This window comes from Mercenaria mercenaria, chromosome 8 (assembly GCF_021730395.1).
Source record: "Mercenaria mercenaria strain notata chromosome 8, MADL_Memer_1, whole genome shotgun sequence".
Taxonomy (NCBI): domain Eukaryota; kingdom Metazoa; phylum Mollusca; class Bivalvia; order Venerida; family Veneridae; genus Mercenaria; species Mercenaria mercenaria.
Genome location: NC_069368.1, coordinates 6,942,863 through 6,964,149, shown reverse-complemented (window position 1 = coordinate 6,964,149; position 21,287 = coordinate 6,942,863). Strand labels below are relative to the sequence as shown.

The window sequence follows — 21,287 nt, the reverse complement described above, 5'->3', positions numbered from 1 at the left end:
TAATCTCCATTATCATTCTGCAATTGTAAAGCTGATGGGTTACAATTTGCCCTGTGAGTTACATGTTACGAATACTTACACCTTTGAAGAAACTGTACAGACCCAGGTGATGCAAGTCGAATTGTGACACACATCATGACTGCAGATATCTAATGAGCACGGTGCCATCGTCAAGTCAATGTCCTAAACTTTAAGCTGAAATGCTTCATTTTGCACTGTAAGTGATATGTTACAAATACCAGTACTTGTTTGAAGAGATTTTGCCGACCCGAGGTTCTGAAAGTCGATTCTACTTCTACCCCGGTCCGCTGTAACTCACACACAGGAGTCAACTTCATTGTCAAGCCAATGCTCCACACTTCAAGCTGATATGCTTCATTTTGCTTTGATATTTAGGTTACAAATACTACTACGTGTATAAAAGATTTTGTTAACCCAAGGTCATGAAATGTACTTCGACCTCGGTCCACTGTAGCTAAGATTAATGTGTTCGCCATGAACATGGTACAATTGTCAATCCTATGCCTCGCGCTATAAGCTGATATTCTATATTTTGCATTGTAAGTTATATATTACAACGAGTACTACATGTATGAAGAGATTTCGCCATCTGGGATCCTAAAGGGGGTGGGGTTAGATCCCTGTCGTCAGTGACACACGCACTGGTGATATCGTCATGAGCGTTGTGCAGTTGTCAAGCTAATGTCAGACACTTTAAGCTGGTATGCTACATTTTGCATTGTGAGTAACACGTACTACTACATTTATGAAGATTTTGCTGACCCAAGGTATTGCAAGCTGATTCAGCCTCGGTCCACTATGACCCACATTTACACCACTATCAGCACAAAGCATTTCAATATAAATGAAGACATTCAATGATCAAATGATTATTTTATTGATTAATTTAATATATCTATGACAAATAAGTTAAAAAAATATCTGGAAAACCAATTATTACATTTATGAAATATAAAAAAAAGTATGCTCTAAAATTATATTTATTCATTAACGTTATATTATTTATTATAATCTCTTTTATCGTAAAGTGTCAACATTGCAGCTGTCACTCCCACCAGAGGTCGCTTCTGTTCCGGAAGTGTTGTCCACATAAGGGTTTCTGTGTCGAAACATTCTACTTCATTCGGGCGCTTGCTTGTATTCCAATTATATCCACCAACTATGAAGATTTTCTCCTTCATGTGGGTACATCCAAACTCAGACCTAGGGGTCCTCATTTTGGCAACAAAACTCCATTGGTTAGTGTCTGGCGAGAACCTGATAAAGACGTTAAATAAAACGTTAAATCAGACTGAGATATCAATTTGCGCCTCCGATTTTAGAGGGGGTGCTTTTTATTTTTTACAATATGTCTGTAAATCTTCCGAAGGGAAGTATAGTACAAATCTGTGTTGATATTTTACTCTTTATTTCGAATTTTCGGACACTTGTCCTTTTTCAAGAATATGGAAATATTTTTCTGACTAAGTAATATCCATGTAACATTTATATCACAGGAAATGAATAACATATTATTCATTTCCTGTGATATAAATGTTACATGGATATTACTTAGTCAGAAAAATATTTCCATATTCTTGAAAAAGGACAAGTGTCCGAAAATTCGAAATAAAGAGTAAAATATCAACACAGATTTTATTTTTTAGTTTTTCATTTATTTTTAACATTTTTTGTTGCGTTTAACATCTCACTCGCACCATTATAGGTAATATGGCAACTTTTCAGCTTTGATGAAGGAAAACCCCAGGGGTCCCTTCATGCATTATTTCATACCGGGCGGGCACCTGGGTAGAAATACCGGTCTTCCGTAAGCCAGAAGATGGCTTCCTCATATTATGAATTCAACGCCCAAAGTGAGGTTCGAACTCACATTGATGAGCAAGTGACTCGAAGACAGCGACTTTAACCACTCGGCGACGGAGCCCCGCTTTACAATGGTTTGTCATTTGTTTATGCAGGAAGGCACTTTTAACAAACAGGCATTTTGCTTCTTTTTGCGATAACTTTGTATCTTTAAAAGCACGAAAGAGATGCTTTCAACACTAAGATTTTAAAGGAAAGAATTTTTATGGTATTGGAAACGCTCATTTATTATTTACTCGGGGCCTTGCACTATCAAACTGAATACCCAAATAAATGTTGTGAGGCTTTTACCCTTTCTTTAACAAAAAGCAACAGATCACTTTACTTTTATAAGTCAATAACATGTTACGCCTAGAAAAGAAAAAAGGACTTTCAAACAATCACCTTTCAATTTCTTCTGTACACATCAAATTTCCTTGTTCGTCAATGGCAGCTCCTCCAACAAGATAAAGATATCCGTTAATTGGCAGAAGGTGTCCGAAAAAACGGGGCGTGTTTATAGACTTCAGAATTTCCCATCTGTTTTCTGCTGGTGTGAACCGTTCCACACGGCTTAACAAGTACTTATTTCCTGTGTTGAAAAAAAAGAACCAATGCAATGACAAGGAAAACAAAATTATCAATGCCCTAAAGCCCAGTTTATACACGTCTGTAAGAACATTCATTGTGTAATTATGCGAAATTGCTTACAGCACCAATATTATCATGTGAACGCACTTACGTACTTGAATAATTTTTATGCCCCCAGCATCTACTGATGCGGGAGGCATATAGTGATTGTCCTGTTCGTCCGTTCGTTCGTCCGTCCGTACGAGGTTGCTTTATATGGGCCATCTCTTGGTTAACCAAACGGGCCCGTTTCGTCTAGCATCAATACCCCTTACAAGAATGACTTGATACTTATGCAGATGTAACCTGTGACCATTCCTCATCTTCAAACATCACCTGACCTCAGTTTGACCTTGACCTTGACCTCGTTTTGGACTTAGGTGCAAAATCTATCGACAAGGATGCCACTGGGGCCATCAAGCGTTTATTGAACGCAGCTTCTTGTTCTACATATCTTAGCTTGCACCTAGTGGGAATGCAAATAATTAGTTTCTGCTATATACAAAGGCAAGTTGTGTCGCAAATAGTCATATGACTAAGACTGATAATCAATCATATTACAGAGATATATAAAAGTCATGTTACACCATAATACAGTCATGTTACACCATATTGCAGTAATGTTACACCATAATGCAGTCATGTTACACCATAAAGCAGTCATGGTACACCATATCGCAGTCATGTTAGCAGTCATGGTACACCATATTGCAGTCATGTTACACCATAATGCAGTCATGTTACACCATATTTCAGCCATGTTGTTAGAATTGAGCAAACATTACATTTAGTAAATAAATATGAACATCAAAGCAACAAATGTTAAAAAGGCTTTGGAATCATTGCATTATCTAGGTAAAAGAATTCCGCTTAAGCCGGTGCTAGGGGCGTGAGAAGTGTTGTACTTTCCATTACCTCTCATGAACAGACTCAATCAAACCGAGTATGCTATTATTTTGCTCTTTTTACAGATTTTATTCACTATCACAACAGCAATCTTTAAGTGCCGTGTGACGGCCGAAAAAAGTCTCTCCGTACTTGGATTCAGTGTTGCCATTTTTTCTGGTCCTTTCGGATCATGGAGTCCATTTATTATCTTCATGTAATAGAATTCAACTTAAATCGGTCCAAGGGACGTGAGAGGTGTTGCACTTTCCATTAGTGACCTCTCATGAACAGACTCAGCTATTATTTTGCTTGGTTGCATTCTATGGTTCCATAGGACCTTTTTGCAGATTTTATTGTAAAATATCAACAGTTACTAAATGTTTATTAGCCCAAATTTGATATTTGAAAATATTAACGATTACTACGGCTAAATATCTTTGAAAAAGTAAAATAAACAAGTGTGTATTTGTATAACGTATACTTCCTGATAAGCTTGAAATAAAATACACTGATAGATGTATTCTGTGAAATTATTTCATTTTGTAAGCAAATAATTTCGTGATTTTGGTCAAATTGGCTATATCGTGGAGATAATGAATCCATGGATTTCAAATAAAGAACATTAACTGAAAGTGAATTTTACCTCTTCGTTTGGATTCACTTTCGGACGAAATCCAAGAAAAATAGTTCCCTGACGAATATTATTGAACTCACAGTAGGTTAAACAGAGCAGCTATTTAATGCGACTAAAATCACTAGAATTCTTTTAAAAACTGTTTTTCTATTACTATATATGACATTTAGTTTTAAGTACAGCTCTGCTTACACAGTCAGGTTATATTTTTAGCATGGTTATTTTTTTTTCTAGACTTCGTTCAATATCTGTTGATACCTTGCTTGAAAGATGGGCATAGTATATCTTTAAGTCAAACATATCTCGCAATATCATCTGCCAAGTGAAATTGAAATATACATTCTTAATTAATCTCATAAATTATATAACCATTTCAATATTATATTGTAGTCTGTATAAGCAATGTTCATGTTACATGTTATATTTTGCCTCAATGCATATGTCAATATAAATGTTGAAATCTTAAAAAAATTGTAATCTTTATTTTTCAGCACGATACTTTAAAAGTTCATAAAGATAATAGATATATAAGAAAATCCTTAGGAAGAGTAAAATGCAATCATCAAAATTTTAACTAAGTGTGATCATCAGATTAAATGAAAATTGCAATGACCATCACGCACCTCCATATCCCAAAGCCTTACCCTTTCCCTCTTACCATAGGCTTAAGCAGAACAATTCAATAACATTGATTCTAATATGCTTGCCTCTGTTAAAACACTCTTAAGCTAGAATGACGTCACGTTAACGTGCTGTGACGTCAAAGTTTTTGTTGCGATAAAGAAAGTGCGCTTCTATATTTTATCTACTGTTTCAGATTAAGGGCATATTAGAATCGAAATAATTTATAGCACAACCGCTGCGCCCTCGTGATATTATTACGGCCGACGTATAACCGCCCATCGTGCATAAATAGTCGGGCTGCGCCCTCGTGATATTATTACGCCCCACGTATAACCGCCCATCGTGCATAAATAGTGATAAAACACTCTTTTGCTATAAATTATTTCTTAAATGGAATCAGTTATCCCAAAGGACCAGAACTATTACAACAATGAACTCTTGTATAATGCACCTGTCAATATTTTGCCCGCCCGGGGGAGCGGCGGGCATACACGGGACTTTAGACAGAAGACAATTCCCGACAGGCGGGAATCTGACAAACATTTGATGTACCAACCAGGCTCTAGGGTGGGATTTAGACAAAAAAGGTTTCCTCTAGGTTGGGGATTTTGACAACAAAATTTTTGAAATGTCAAATTCCCCTGGGTCAGCCCGCCGCCCCCCTGGGCGGGCAAAATATTGACAGGTGCATAAGTATTTGGCGTCCTTAAAAGTCATTTCTCCGTTTGTTTGTTTTTTCACATCTGTTGTATGTGAATAAAGATGTGGATTGTATTATAATAACGAACGAGCAAGGCCAAAAAAACAACAAGCATTAAACGATACCTTTTTATTATTAAATATCGATATCCAATACTTGTTCCCTTGGTATGATTTATATCAAACTTGTGTCAGACTTGTATATTAAAGATATACCATGCACATCTTCAAGTAAAATCTTTTAACGTTAGATACCAATTTAAATCTAGAAAATTCTGACTGAGTACATTTAACTTTGCAAGCTATATAAAATTACTGTGTATACAGGCATTACATTTTAATGTTCATTAAACACTTTCAGTGGTATTACGTATTCATGCTTTGTTTACATGTATGTTAATTTATTTCAAACTAAACACATATCACTATACATACACACAAACATTTTATGTTTGCTTTTGGTCTGGTAACAATTGTTTTCACCCTTATGTTATATATATATTCATTATATTATGTTGACAATTTTTCTTCTATATAACTTCTGAAGAAATTAAGCTCACCAGATCCTCCTACAGCATACAGTTTTCCGTTTATAACGCCGACGGCTGCACATCGTCGGGGAGAGCAAAGTTGTGCCACTTCTTCCCACTTGTCCAATGACGGATCATAGCGTTCCACTGATGCTAACGATTCATTTTTGCTTACCCGACCACCTGTAAAATGAAACCAATACCGGTAAAAATAATGGGTTGGACTAAAAATGTTAAGCATAGATTAACACCGGCAATACATTTGCTTGCTGAATTGTATACATTTTGTATTCCCACAAATACATTGGATATATGATCATGTACACGTGAAATGCTTCCGGTTACATGGGAAAAATGTGTTAGGGCATAGATTTTGATCATGTGATAAACATGGTACTATTAATTCAAAATGTCAACATGTTTTCCTCGATAACTTTATATTACATTTTGTACAATATATTGTTATTTGCTGTACTAGAAGTGGATAGAGATCAACTTTTTCCCGGTGTTCACTCCAATGTGAACTCTTTTTTATTGATATGATGTACTATTGATGATTTTTGTGTATTGTTTTGTTTTGGTTTCTTTCAATTTTATTGATCTATCTTTTGTTCTTATCCTTTCTGGTTGTTTACGTTGAGTAGTTTGTTTTCAATTTCAAGTATATTTGTAAAACTTTTACAATATAACAAAACTATTTAATTTCTGTTAACACTAGATTTGTGCCCATAGGACATAGGTTCCCTCACTCCCTTTCACTGTAAATGGTTTCATGACTCTAGGTAAAATATTTTTGTGCCCCCACCCAATTTATTTATTTATTTTTAGGGGGTGGCACTTACAGTTGCCATTGTCCGTCCGTCTGCCCGTCCGTCCATCCAAATTTGTGTAATACATATCTCAAAAGGTATTTGGCCAAGAGTCATAAAATCTCACAAAATTGTTATTCAGCACGAGATGTTGTGCATCTGATGTTTTAATTTGGATCTCACACAGTCAGACCAGTGTTATGGCCCTTGACTTAGTCAAAAATAGGCATAAGAGGGCATAAGTTTGTGTTGCATGTAACTCAAAAAGTATTTGAACCAGGATTATGAAACATTACAAAAATAATATTCAGCATGTGAAGTTGTGTACCTTGGATTTTGTTAGAGATATCGTTCAGCCAGACCAGAGTTATGGCCATTGACTTAGTCAAAAACATGTGTAAAGGGGCATAAAAGTTTGTGTCACACATATCTCAAGAATACGGCCTAGGGTCATAACTCTGGTCTGGCTTAAAGAAATCTCTAACAAAACCCCAAAAATTCACATGCTGAGTAATATTATTCTTGGTCAAATACTTTTTTGAGAGACATGTGACACAATATTTTAGGCCCTTTTATGCATATTTCTGACTAAGCAAGTCAAGGACCATAAATCTGGTTTTGCTGTGTAAGATTCAAAATAAAACTCCAGGTACACAAGTGCTGAATAACTATCATTTGAGGTTTGGTGACTCTCGATCAAATATTTTTTGAGATATGTACGACACAAATTCGAATGGGCGGACGGACGAATGGACGGACAAGGGCAACTCTCTATGTGCCCATCCCCTCTCGCTCCTCACCCCCCCCCCCCCCTCAAAAAAAATGGGAGGGGGCTCAAAAAGTAATGATTTCCAATACATTTTTAAGTTTTACACTGACATTGATAAGCGATGAGAGTTAAATTCAAACCATACAATGCAAAGGTGGCGAAGACGATGCCGAAAGTTCATATATACAATACCCAAGTTAACACGAAATTTTCAAAAAGCTTGTGGTGCGTAGTTAGAATAGAATACGTGTAACTACAGACTATGAATTAGAACTTCCAATAAAGAATGACCGTATCTTAATAAATTACGTTTATAACCACATATATATTGATTGTTGAATAAACGCCGCTGAAGATATCCGTTAATATATTTAGCAGAGTTTAATACATTCCACGGTGATTTTTTAAATTATAAGTTCACATATAATTATGAAGTATTTCTCTACTGATAATATCGTGCAAATATAATTTCACTACTGATAATATCCTGCAAACATAAACCAATCTACAGAGTGATATGATAAGATAACATAAGACAAGATATGTTAATTATAATCTCACTCTGTACGAATACAAATATAAAACAGTTACATTTACACACAAAATATTCAAGCAAACCTTTCTTAAAAGAAATATGAGAGACTATGAGAACATATCGAGGGTTGAACGCAATACTATAGTAACACCTTAAGGACTTATGACAGTATTGCGTTCAACCCTCGATATATCTTTTACAGAATTAACCTTGACCTTGGTGGGGAGGACTGTTTATATATAATGTTGGCATAACTTTAAGTCCAGCCCATTTACTGTTCTTATCATTTCAATACATGATTATTTATTTTGCATGTTATATACATATGTAGAAATGAAAATTATATGCAATAAAGTACGATTAAACCAAACAGAACTAAAACTTTAAAACGGTTTTATCTTAATATTCTGTTATTAGAACTTTTAAATGATTCACAATCTAAATGATTCACAGTGAAATCTCCACCTACTAAAATGCAAAAATGTAGATACATACAAATGCCTTTAGCCCTTGGAAACAGACAAACTGTATCAGGCAAGAAGAACCTAAACATGGTATATATAACAGTTTAAATAAAAACCTGGAGACTGGTGGTATGCTTAAATGTAGTCGAAACAGACCTAAAACAAACTGAAATACATTCTTTGAAATGATCTAGAAAATCTTATCACAATATATAGGTTATCATAAGCCTTTAATCATACCATGCTTAAATTGTTAATATACATATCCCACTAGAGAAAAGAATAATTAGTGGCACAATTATTAAATGTAACCAGGACATCCAGTGAAGAGGTGTGGGGTGAACCGAAGTATGTAGGGACACAGGGTGTACTAGAATGAAATGAGTTGTTGAGTGAGACATCAAGTGAGTGTAGTGGATTGCACTGAAATATTTAATGAAGCAGAGTGTATTAGGCTAAAGTGAGATATTGAGTGAAAATTGAATGAGAGCAGTATAACTAAACTGAAATTGTATGGTGTACAAGTGCAGAATAAAGCAGTTCAATTGATTGCAACAAGTCCAAGAGTGGGACCTTGAATGCATGTGTTTTATAGGAATTATGACTGACGTGTTTTTTTGTTTTTGTTGGGTTTAACGTCGCACCGACACAATTATATGTCATATGGCGACATTCCAGCGTTGGTGGTAGAGGAAGACCCCAGTTGCCCCTCTGTGCATTATTTCATCACGGGCGTTCACCTGAGCAGAACCACCGACCTTCCGTAAGTCCTAACATGAAGAATTCAACGCCCCGAGCGATGCTCGAACCCACATCGGTGAGGGGCAAGCGGTTTGAAGTCAGAGACCTTAACCACTCGGCCACGGAGGCCTCTCACTGATGTGTAGATAGATATGTATATGCATGAAATATTTTAATAAAAAAACAAGGAAAACAATTTTCTATGAATATAATATAAAATGTTACACAGTATATAATTTTCCAAGGACCAAATGCATCATTACTTTACGTTCAACCATACCGTACTATGTTCCTTCTGTTTAAGATATCAAAACATGTTTTGGCACATAAAAATACAATGTCTGTGCGCATAAAAATACAATGTCTGTGTTTGAGAGTAAAATCCCAACTTTATCTGTATCAGTAAGGTCTGTAAAATTGTATTCAAGTGTGAAGCTATTTTTATCACTTCTGCTCGAATAGAACTATACAATGGACAATGTAACAGAACATGTATTTCATCCTCAACGGAATCTCTACAGTGAAAACAGGTTCATTCCTCTGCCGGTAAACCATTATATCGTCCTAGCTCAATACTAGTTGGGACTGTGCCACTTCTGAACTAGGTCAGAGCACCCCTGTTGGATCTATTAAAGACTGTTGTACAATATTGCTCTGCATAAAAAAATTGTTTGAGTATGTTCCTTCTGTTTAAGATATTAAAACAGGTTTCGGCGCTAACAATAAAGTTGACTAAATACCCAACTTTATCAGTATCAGTAAAGACTGTTGTACAATATTGCGTAGCATAAAATTATTTTTGAATGTTTTATATAGTCTAAGCTTGTTTCTTCCGATTTCATTCCATTCAGCATCACGGTTAACATCTCTACTCCAATCTTGTACAGAATCATCAAGAATTCTAGGGAGCATGTTACTAAATACACCAACTTTATTAAATGGTGCTTAAATATTACAATATATATATTAGAGCCATACTGTTTAAACTGTTGACAGACTTTGTAACTCTAATTCTTACATCTAATATTTGATATTCTATCACAGTACTCAAATGTAATGGTCATGGGTGACTTTAATCTTCACATCCACGATGACACAAATGCAGTAACAGAGTTCAATAATTCTTTGTACGCCATGGGTTTACAATAACATGTACAATTTAGTACACACACTGGTGGTAACATTCTTGATTTGGTCCTTACGGAAGTCGTAAATGGTGTTGAAGTAGTTTCTTGTGAACAGGGTCCATATATTTCTGATCACTGTGCAGTCAAAATTGTGACAAATGTTAGAAAGGAAAATATAACCAGCGAGGTTGTGCTCTTTAGAAATTTCAAAGACATGGATACGAACACTTTTTCAAGCGATCTGAGAAAAATGACAATCGAAAGTGATAATGTCGACCTTTCTGTTGAAGAGTTTCAGACAGCAGTAGAAAATATTTTGAGCTCACACGCACCATTTATAGAAAAAACAATCATCCATCGCGCTCCAAAACCCTGGTTCACAGAAAAACTTCTTCACCTTAAAAGAGTGGCTCGCAAATCTGAACGTTTGTGGAAGAAACATAGACAATCACATCTGCATGAAGCCTTCAAAACAGCGCGTAAAAACTACGAAAAAGAACTCAAACATGAGAAAAAATCATCTCTGAGTGAAAAAGTTCTTAATGCAAAAGGTGACTCGAAAAAGCTTTATAGTTTTGTATCTGAGACAACAGGCACTAGGTCGGAGAACCCTATGCCAACTGGACATGACAGTACACTGGCTGAGAAATTTGCAGATCATTTCATGAATAAAATCGAAAAAATTCGAGAATCGTTGAAACATTTCGATAAGTTTCAACCATGCGAAAAAGATATTCCTTGTTTTGACAGTTTTAAAGATCTGAACGAGGAAGAAGTTAGAAAAATTATAAACCAACTACAGACAAAATCATGTGAACTTGATATTCTACCAACAAAGGTGCTAAAATCATACTTGGATGAGCTGTTGCCTGTTATTACTAAATTGGTTAATTTGTCGTTGCGCGACGGCATCTTTCCAACAAATTGGAAACAGGCAATTGTAAGACCTTTGTTGAAGAAAATGGGACTGTAACTTGAATTCGCAAACTACAGGCCTGTTAGTAATCTATCGTTTCTGTCAAAATTAATTGAAAAAGCAGCTCTGTTCAGGCTCAATGATCATGTAAACAAACACAATCTTCTATCAAAAAACCAATCTGCTTACAGGAAAAACCATTCTTGCGAATCAGCACTGTTACGTCTTGTAAATGATTTACTGGATGCTATGGAGAAGAAAGAAGTTACGGCGCTAATTGCCATCGATCTGAGTGCCGCTTTTGATACTGTTGATCATGACATTCTTGTTGATGTGTTAAACAAGCAGTATGGCGTTCGTGGAACAGCACTGAGCTGGGTTGATTCCTATCTGCGCCCCAGAAGTTGTCGTGTAAGTGTCAATTCAACCATGTCATCTCCACGCCAATTAAATTGTAGCGTTCCACAAGGGAGCTGCTTAGGACCGTGGCTATATTTGACATATGCGGGGACACTGTTTGATGTTATTCCGCCGTCGATTTCAGTTTACGGCTTTGCGGATGACCACACTGCTAATAAACGCTTTAAACCATCATCTCCAACAGTAGAATCCCAGGCAATACGAGAACTCGAACAATGTGCTAAAACAATCAACAACTGGATGAATGAAAATAAGCTGAAAATGAACACTTCCAAAACCGAGTTCATCATGTTTGGTAGTAGGCAACAGCTCTCTAAGTGTTCAACTGACAAAGTATGTATTGTAGGTGATGAAGTGAAATCAGTGAGCTTTATTCGATATCTAGGTGCATTCCTGGATGAAAACTTGAATCTAAAAGAGCATGTAAAACGAAAGTGTAGAACAGCAATGCTCAACTACTTCAGAATAAAATGTATCCGGAAATATCTTACCAAAGAGGCTACCGAAACCCTTGTACTGTCATTGGTGATATCCCATTTAGATTACTGTAATGTCATTCTATGTGGTATTGCTCAAAGCGAAGTAAACAAAATGCAACGAATTCAGAACATGTGTGCAAAACTTGTCCTAAATCGAAGAAAATATGACAGTTCCAAGCAAGCGTTGTATGACCTTCACTGGCTACCAATCAAAGCCAGAATCACATTCAAAATGCTCACCTACATGTATAATTGTTCAGTTGGAAACTCTCCAGAATATCTTTCTGAACTTCTCGTAAAACAAACCCAGACAAGGAACTTGCGTTCTTCAAATTCCGTTACTGGGTGTTTCGTTGTTCCTTTCAACAAGCGCAAAACGTTCAGCGACAGAAGTTTTGGTACTGTTGGACCTAAACTCTGGAATGAATTGCCTCTCGAAATAAGGAACTCAGACACAATAGATGTTTTCAAAAAGAAGTTGAAAACTCATTATTTTGGAAATTACTGTGCACTATTTTAGAAACTGTGACTGTATTTTTTTAAGAGATTGAAGTAACGTGAACTGGATGATTTTATTGTGTAAATACATTCGAATTCTTACTTGATAACAAACAGCTGTCTTACCGTATCTTAATGTTCTAATATTTTATTAATCTTATCTGATGTCTGATCTTTTTTTTTTAATGCTTACTAAATAGTTTATTCACAATGATATTTATGCTCATTTATGTTATATGTCATTAAATATCTTATTTTTTGTCGTATTTTTATGTATTTGTAAAACGCCATTGAATATGTTTTCCGTAAAAATAGGCGTTTAATCAAATAAAACAGTTTCAGTTTCAGTTTATTCTGTCTGATCAAACAAATATTTTCTTATTCAATCTTTACTGATTTATACTACTAAGTGTAACCAATAAGCAAACACAGATTTCCAACAATTATGAAATAAATGGCACCCGACCTATATCATCACAAACTTTGGGTTGTACCTACCTAGATTTAGGAAATACCTAGCAGCTCTATTTTGTACTGCAGTGATGCATGAAAAAGTATCACATCCTCGTACGGATGATGCATACGTGTTCATATAATTTCTTTATTATGATGTGAATTGTATGCTTCTCGTCTTATGGTGGAATAAAAGATATATCTATCTATGTACTTTATTACTGGTACAATTTTTGTAAAAGCTTCTAAATGCTTTGGTCGGGCAATTAAAATACCAAAACTCCTATTTACAGACAGTGCAACTGTTTTTGCACTAATTGCACAATTCAAATGTTGGGATTTGTTTGTTTGTTTGTTTGTTTGTTTGTTTGGGCTAACGCTCTTTTTCAACATAATACTGTAACAGTAATCTTTTTATTTCAAACGCTTAGAACTACTTTTATGAATAATTTCAAACGCTTAGAACTACTTTTATTAATATAATATAATCTTCAAAAGAGCAGTTCTAAGCGTTTAAAATAAAAAAGATTACTATCTTTGCGTCGTGAAATATGCACTCGTTTATATAAATATATATTTAGGATAAAACTAATAATTGTTAACGAACTTTTTCACGCGACGACACACATGAAAATGACGTTACAAAGTAATATTATTACAAACTTAAGATATATCTGAGCACTCTGAACGAAGATACCAGAACTAAAATATGACACTTAACGCAAATGAGAATGTTTTCATTTACATATGATTTTGTTGTAATTTTATCTAAACATACATAGAACAAGCTTCCAGCCATAATCAAGTCCTAAATTGTTTTTGGTCCTTGTAACAGGTGTAAATGGTGAGTTCTTAGAGGGCGCGGACGGTAGAATGCATTTCAACTACCGCCCATGAAACATTTTTCATTTTTGTGGAGTTGAGCGACTTGTGGAGTTTCCACTTTTTTCTATTCTAGTAACACAGTAGAAGACTAAAGCAAATCGATGAAACAATGCTTTCCCACGCATGTTCTTGTATTTGTGAAGAGATTAATAATTAACAGGTAAGTTGCCGAACAGATACCAATTTGCAAGCACATGTTCTCTAAATTGACAGCCATTTAATTGCTCTTAAAATGCTATCACAGGGATTGTTACGCATAACTCTTGACGCAAGTCGAGTGTAAAACATGATAACAATCTGCCTTTTTCACTGTTTCCATATCTAACACGCATTCAACCATAGGTTCTTAATTTTGCTCTAAACGATTGCATTTTTTTTGTGAAAAACCAATCATCGATTGAGATGTTATATTAGCCTGAGTCACGAAAAAACAGTTTAGATATTTATAAAACTAATTTTGTCACTTCTCAAAACGTTTGAACTAAAATGGCGCACATAATTATTTCCTTGTCACTGACAAGTTGTCCCTTTTTCACATACATAAATGAAAGACGCGCTGACATGTGCGAAGTTTTTGTGCGAATGGTAACAAGGGAAAACAAAACATTCCAAACATGTCAGGTGAAAATATTTGCTGCTCGACAAAAGGACATTACATATCCTTAGCTATTTTTGTACTAATATCTCAAGATATAGAGCAAAGGAAATAGACTAACGACCTGCTAGCATGCGAAGAGCGGTGAAACCGTATGCTGCCGAAAACAATGTCAGAAGAAAATATGACATTACAAAACCTTAGCTAATTGTGTATTGATATCCTTGATATTCCCAATATTTAAAGAAGGAAAATACATGAATAATCCATATAGGCCAGAAAAAAATAATAGCATGCTCCATTTGATTAGCATGGCACAAGTTCTGTGTGATGATAAGATAAACTTGAAAATGTAAAACATGAAATAAAATTGAATTAATTAGCCCAAATATTTACAAAATGGAGTCAGGGGATAATTATGAAATCTCACTTTAAACACGATAACAATCTGCCTGTATTATTGCTTCCATCACTAGTATACATTCAACTTTAGCTTGCTAATTAATTTTGTTCTTAACGCTGGTATGTTTTAAAAAAATGAGTGCAATATTGTATATTAGCCGATGTCACGAAAGAACAGTTTAGATATTCATAAAACTAATCTTGTCACTTTTCAATTCTTTTGGACTAAAATGGCGCAAATAATTTTTTTTTGTCACATGATAGTAAAAAGTGCTACCTTTTTCACATACTTAACTGTGAGGGGCTGCCATGTAAAAAATATAGATAGTGAAGGTACAGATTAAAAAAAAGTATATATAATAAAACATCTTAAGTAAAGTAAACTATCTAACATTATCATAAAGTTGCGTTCTAAAGACCTTCTACATGGAGGGAACTGCTATACACGTCAGAAGAAAGTATAGCATATATAACCGTATATTTTGTGTGTGTATTTATATCCCCAAGACAGGAAATACAAACAATGTAGCCCAGAGAATATCACAATATCAGTTCCATTTGATTAGCTTGAAACTAGTTCTGTTTGATGATAAGTGAAATTAAAGTATTAGTTTTCGGTACTGCGATGATGTTGCGATTATGTTTTCTAAGTTCGAAAAGTGCAAATGCTTTTAAGTTAGCACAGAGCAAATAGGTCATTCAGGAGGCTTTTCAAATTGGTCATGCAGGAGGCTTTCAAGTCAGCACAGCGCAAATAGGCCATGCTACAAATTCTTTAAATATAAGCATCCACCTACACAACAAGATCAAATTTCTCATGTAAATAGCTGTAATACCCGTGTAATTATTAAACACGGAAATTATATTATTTTGAAATCAGCATACTAATACATTATTGCACTTTGGATTCATTAAAGTCGTATCTTATGATAGAAAAATTGCAACTTCTTTTTTTCTCTGTAAACAGTTTTTCATCTTACATAGACTAATAACGTGTAACTGGACAGAGCGTTGTAAACAATTTCGTATCATAGTAAGATATTTCGGCATCCTTCGGCTAGAACTGAAAATTGCGTCGTCATAACAACGGAAGAATGCCGAAATCGCATTCATACGTTATCAAACAAAAGAATGCTGATCGTCATTACTAATCAACGACCTCAATTTCAAGCGAGACTACACTATAAAACCAGAACTGTAACTTGTTCATGTACGAGCTACTAGTATTTCAATTATATACACTCAGCTTGGGAATCTGGATGTCACATTTTTGAACTCTGAACTTTTTAAATTTAGCATTTTTGTTGCTATGTTTTCTGGTCAATTCAATGTTAATGGATAATAAAGTTCCGCTTAAGCCGCCGCTAGAGGGCGTGAGGGGTGTTGCACATTTCATTTCATCTCCTCAAACCAAACCGAGTCTGCTTTGTTGTGTTCTATGCTTCCTAAAGTATGCTCTTATAGATTTCAGCCGCGCCATGAGAAAACCAACATCATTATTAATGCTCATCGGGAAATAGACGTCATGTTCACCTCTAAACCTTTTGAATGTAAGTGTGTATAATTATGAAATCAGAACTACGGCTTATTCCTACATACAGATATGATTATTTTTTTAAATTAAGATTAATAAATAGCTTTTCAACTGCATTTCAAATAACATAACATTAATGTCCCTTCTTACTTCGAAGCAGTAACATTTTACTGATGCAGTATCTCTAATGTGTTATATGCCTGTAATAAGTTATTCGCATCTCTGCTTTTTTTTGTTTGAAAGGGTAATAAACGGGTCGTGTTAGAATTTTCAATAACATCTATGACTGCCACGAACTGGAAATGGCTATTGGTGCCTTGGATAAGCTCAATATTTCCATGGACTCAACTTCAGCTGGTTCATTTTCCTAAACAAACCTATCAAAAATGAACTAATACATTTTACTGGTAGCAGTCTAAAAGTCCTTTAACAATAGACAAACAACACTCTTCAGGCGCTCGTGATGTCATTGTTAAACAATAACTAATTTATGGGTGCCATGTTGGAAAGATTCCAATTTGCCAGCGTATTTTTCTGGAAATTGACTGTCATGTACTTGTTCTTTCTAAATATCGTCACAGCAGTTAATGTCGCATTACTCATACAGTAAACCAAGGTAAACACGACATGCAATCTGCCTGTTCAACTGCTTCCTTATTTGACACGCTGTCTGTGTAAAGGATTCACCTGGCAAGGAGAAATTTCAATTACACTGTCGTGTAATATAGGAACATGGCTGTGGTTAAAGTGTCTAATTGTGGTTTTCCAACCGACTATTCCAAGGTGGTTCTCTGTAGTGTTCCTTTGTTTGTTTTGTTGGGTTTAACGTCGCACCGGCACAATTATAGGTCATATGGCGACTTTCCAGCTTTGATGGTGGAGGAAGACTCCAGGTGCCCCTCCTTGCACTATTTCACCACGGGTGGGCACCTGGGTAGAACCACCGACCTTCCGTAAGCCACCTGGATGGTTCCTCACATGAGGAATTCTATGCCCAAGTGAGGCTTGAACCCACATTGATTAAGGACAAGTAATTTGAAGCCAGGGACCTTAACCACTTGGCCACGGGGTCCCTTACTGTGTCCGTTTGTTCCTTACCTATTATGTGTTTATTTATAAAAAGCAATATAATTAATTCCTATGTAAAAACACAAGTGACGAAAGGACAGTTTAAATAACTATAAAACTAATTTTGTCAACATTTTGGGCTACTATGGCACATTTTATAAATTCCTTGAAATGTTATTGAGAGTGTGTGAAAAGTGGTCTGTTTTCTGATACATATTGAAAGTAACAAACAAAAAAAAACATCTAAAGTAAAGAAACTATTTTACACGATCATAATATCTAGTTCTAAAGACGTTTTTTGCACGCACAAGGCGGTCAGAAGATATGCTACCAAAACGTCAGAAGGAAAAGGGAAATTCTACAACCGTAGCTTTGTATTAATACCCTTAGATTTAATGTAGAGGAAATGTTAACAATGCAGCCCAGCAACACACCCTATAAACGACTGTACTGCCCTTTTCCTGTTGCGACCGATCAAAACAAACAACTAGCAGGCCGAGTTAAGAAATCGTCTTCAGATTAATTATTTTGCATTACATGGTGTGTGTATTTAAATTTTACGATAAGTTGAACATAAATATGTGCATGTAGAGATATAACAGATGAAACGGACAAGTAATGTTTACAAAATGCTGACTGATCACACTCATTGTACAGAAATTCACTCGACCAAGTCACGAAACTGGTGAATAACATGTCAAATCGATTTGCAATCCATGTTTTTTTTAAAATAAGCATGCATACTCCATAAATATATTTAAAAAAGATGTTGCATAGCTGTTCATCTTTAACAGAAATTACTTTTTATCTAGACGGTAAAAATATCATTCACTGTATGCCAACTTGCCAATTTTGACATTTGATCTGAACTCTTATTTGCGACTGACACTGTCTTCCATTTTGCGAGTTATGTATGCGACTTACGTCCTTAAAGGGCATAAATGAAATAAAAATACATACTGAAGTGTCTCTATCGATCAGTCTTCATGTATATAATGTCTTTTAACCCCTTGTGCTATGCATGTACTAATCCATTGGTGGATTGGGGGTGGAGGTCTGTGACTACCAAATTATATAATGCAACTGAATGCTTCATGTAAGTATTCCGTGTTGGTTTTACAGACATATACTCTCATAAAATACAGAATTAGAAACCGAAAGTATACACAGCGTCCCTAGTATGTCACGCAAGAAATTGCCTTCTGTCGATTCCCTATGGAAGTCAAGCGAAGAAATGTTTCCTGCCGACTTCAAAAAGTAGATGAGGTGAGACAGGAGGGGACTATAGGTTTACCCACGTTCGTCTGTCCGTGTGTCTGTCTGTCTGTCCATCCGCAAAATCTTCTAATTTCATATTTTGACAACTTATTAAGTGTTGTTTGCGATGATAATTATATGGGTTTCAATGGGTTAAAATTTTAGAAAGTATAGTAAATGGATCTAAACTGTGGCGAATTTACACTAGAACCATATTGGAAATGTTTCACTGGTATATAGCCTCTAGAATACCGCGCATTCTCCATTCATTATGTGTAATAAACGTAGGAAAAGCACGCCTATAAACCGTTTTTCTATCTGACTAGAAGCTAGAGCTGCCGCCTAACGGTCGCTACATTATACCCCTGCTTCCGCCGCCCTGGACCCATTCATAATGGCAATCATTTTTTTAAAGATTGCTATGTACATGATTGATTGATTTGGGTTTTTCGGCGCTCCAACACGGTATAGGTTATATGACGCCAAACAGGACTACAAATTTTGGTTTCACATCTCATTTACATCGAAATAAAAACATGAGGTATGGAAACAATAATTGTATATACAGATGCGTGAATTCAAGTAACATAAGTTACGGTACGGACACGAAAAATCAACCCTATATTTTTATTTTGTGGTCTTGCCCTTGGAGCAAGGGACCAACTGGGGCCAGTCTTATCAAACATCTTATCGTATCTTCAACCAAAATTTTGTCTGAACACTTGTTGATACCAGTAACAAAACACGTTACCAATTTCATGTGTTCAAGATTCTATGTATAGGCCTACGGGCAGAAAGCATGTTTTCTGTATAATGTGTCTACTTCCAAGAAAACAGATATCACAGATTTGACCTATTTACTATTTTGATAAGACGTGTCCTTGTGTCTTATGCGCTACACATCGACTCATGATGGCAAATATTTTAACAAGTTATTTCAGAATCCCCTCATGCATAAAGACGTTATAGCCCGGACACGAAAAATGAACCTACCCTATTTTTGAAATTTGACCTTGACCTTGGAGCTAGGGAACTGTGTCATGTGCGCGACACATCGTCTCATGATGGTGAACATTTGTGCCAAGTTATTTCAGAATCCCTTAATGCATAAAGGAGTTACGGCACGGACACGAAACTTTTACCTTTTTTTTTACCTTTGACCTCTTTTGTGACCTCGACTTTAAAGAGAAAAGAAAAAGAAGAGGACGGGCATTATGAGAGAGGTAGGTGTAATAGTATTCAAGTAATTGCAGGACCAAATTTATGAGGACACACATACAAACAGACCGGACAGACAGACTGGTGACTCCCTCTCCTTCAATCTTCGTTTGTGGGTTATAATTATGTAGAAATATGACAGGAGCAAGGGAAACGCCGATATTCAATAAATAAGTCAGTTGCTAACAGGCATACAGTCTTTTTTACAAAAATCGCAAACTTTTTTACAGTACTGCAAGCAAACACGCATACAGTCAGGACATCACACCAAATCGTCTTGCATTGACGGTTATAAATAAATTGGAGGTTTTAGCAATGATTTTATTTAATTTTACCAAACTAGCATTGTTTCTTTATCCAAGAAACGGTCGGTTTTACATGTAGATCATTATTCAGGCAAGAAAATATGTACTTTTGACGCCAACAATGTGCAATTTCTGGACAAAATCAGTGATCAATCGAGTTTTTTTTGCTATAATTTTATCTGTTATCAGACTAACACATTATATAAAGAAACAAATCATGTTCAGCTTCCAATGAAATATAAATACACACACCAACAAAGCACATTAATCAATCTGTTAATATAGGTTTTTCCAAATTTTAGCGGTCAGATTATAGTTTTGATCGGTCGCAACAGGAAAAGGGGGAGTACAGTCGTTCATAGGGTGTGAGCAACATAATAATATCAAGTTCCGTTTCATTTTACACAGGTTCTATTTCAAGATCAGCTGAACTTTCGAGCAAAGGTTTATAGATTGCGAAATGCAAAATATTCGTGCTGCATGCTTAGAGCAAGACGTTTTCACAAAAATTTGCATTTCTGGACTAGATATTATTACAAATTATGTATTTATTGAAAACAGCAAATTCAAATTGATATCTTCAGATAAAAATACTGGTACATTTTGGTATATTAATAACAGAAATAAAATAATCTTTCATCTGATTATATTGACAATAGACGTACCGAGGATGGCAGTTTGGTTCCGTTGTTTTGAAACTATCTCCGTTTACTTGAGTCTGATCATGAATTACAGGTATTGAAATGCGCACCACCACACACCATCGGCTTAAATGCAGCTCTGTTAAAACCCGTTATGACTTTCGTCACTTTACACTCGACTTCGAAATTCTCCCAATGCTGTTTCGTTATTCTTCGGCTGCTTATGTAGTTAAACCAGCTGGAGAATGCCGGAAAATGCCGGAAAATGCCGAAATCGCATACAGAGAATGTAGGGATAATACA

General features: G+C 35.6%; 1 protein-coding gene across 1 annotated transcript in view; it reads right to left on the bottom strand.

Annotated features, from left to right (window-relative positions):
• Positions 1 to 874: 874 nt before the first annotated feature.
• Positions 875 to 21,287, bottom strand: part of LOC123565528 (kelch-like protein diablo) — a 42,882-nt gene continuing 22,469 nt past the window's right edge. The window contains exons 4-6 of the mRNA XM_053549309.1: positions 5,899 to 6,051; positions 2,269 to 2,455; positions 875 to 1,278 (exon numbers count right to left, since the gene is read on the bottom strand). Of these exons, the coding sequence (XP_053405284.1) occupies positions 1,020 to 1,278; positions 2,269 to 2,455; positions 5,899 to 6,051 (599 nt within the window). The 3' untranslated portion in view covers positions 875 to 1,019. The remainder of the gene's footprint in view (positions 1,279 to 2,268; positions 2,456 to 5,898; positions 6,052 to 21,287) is intronic.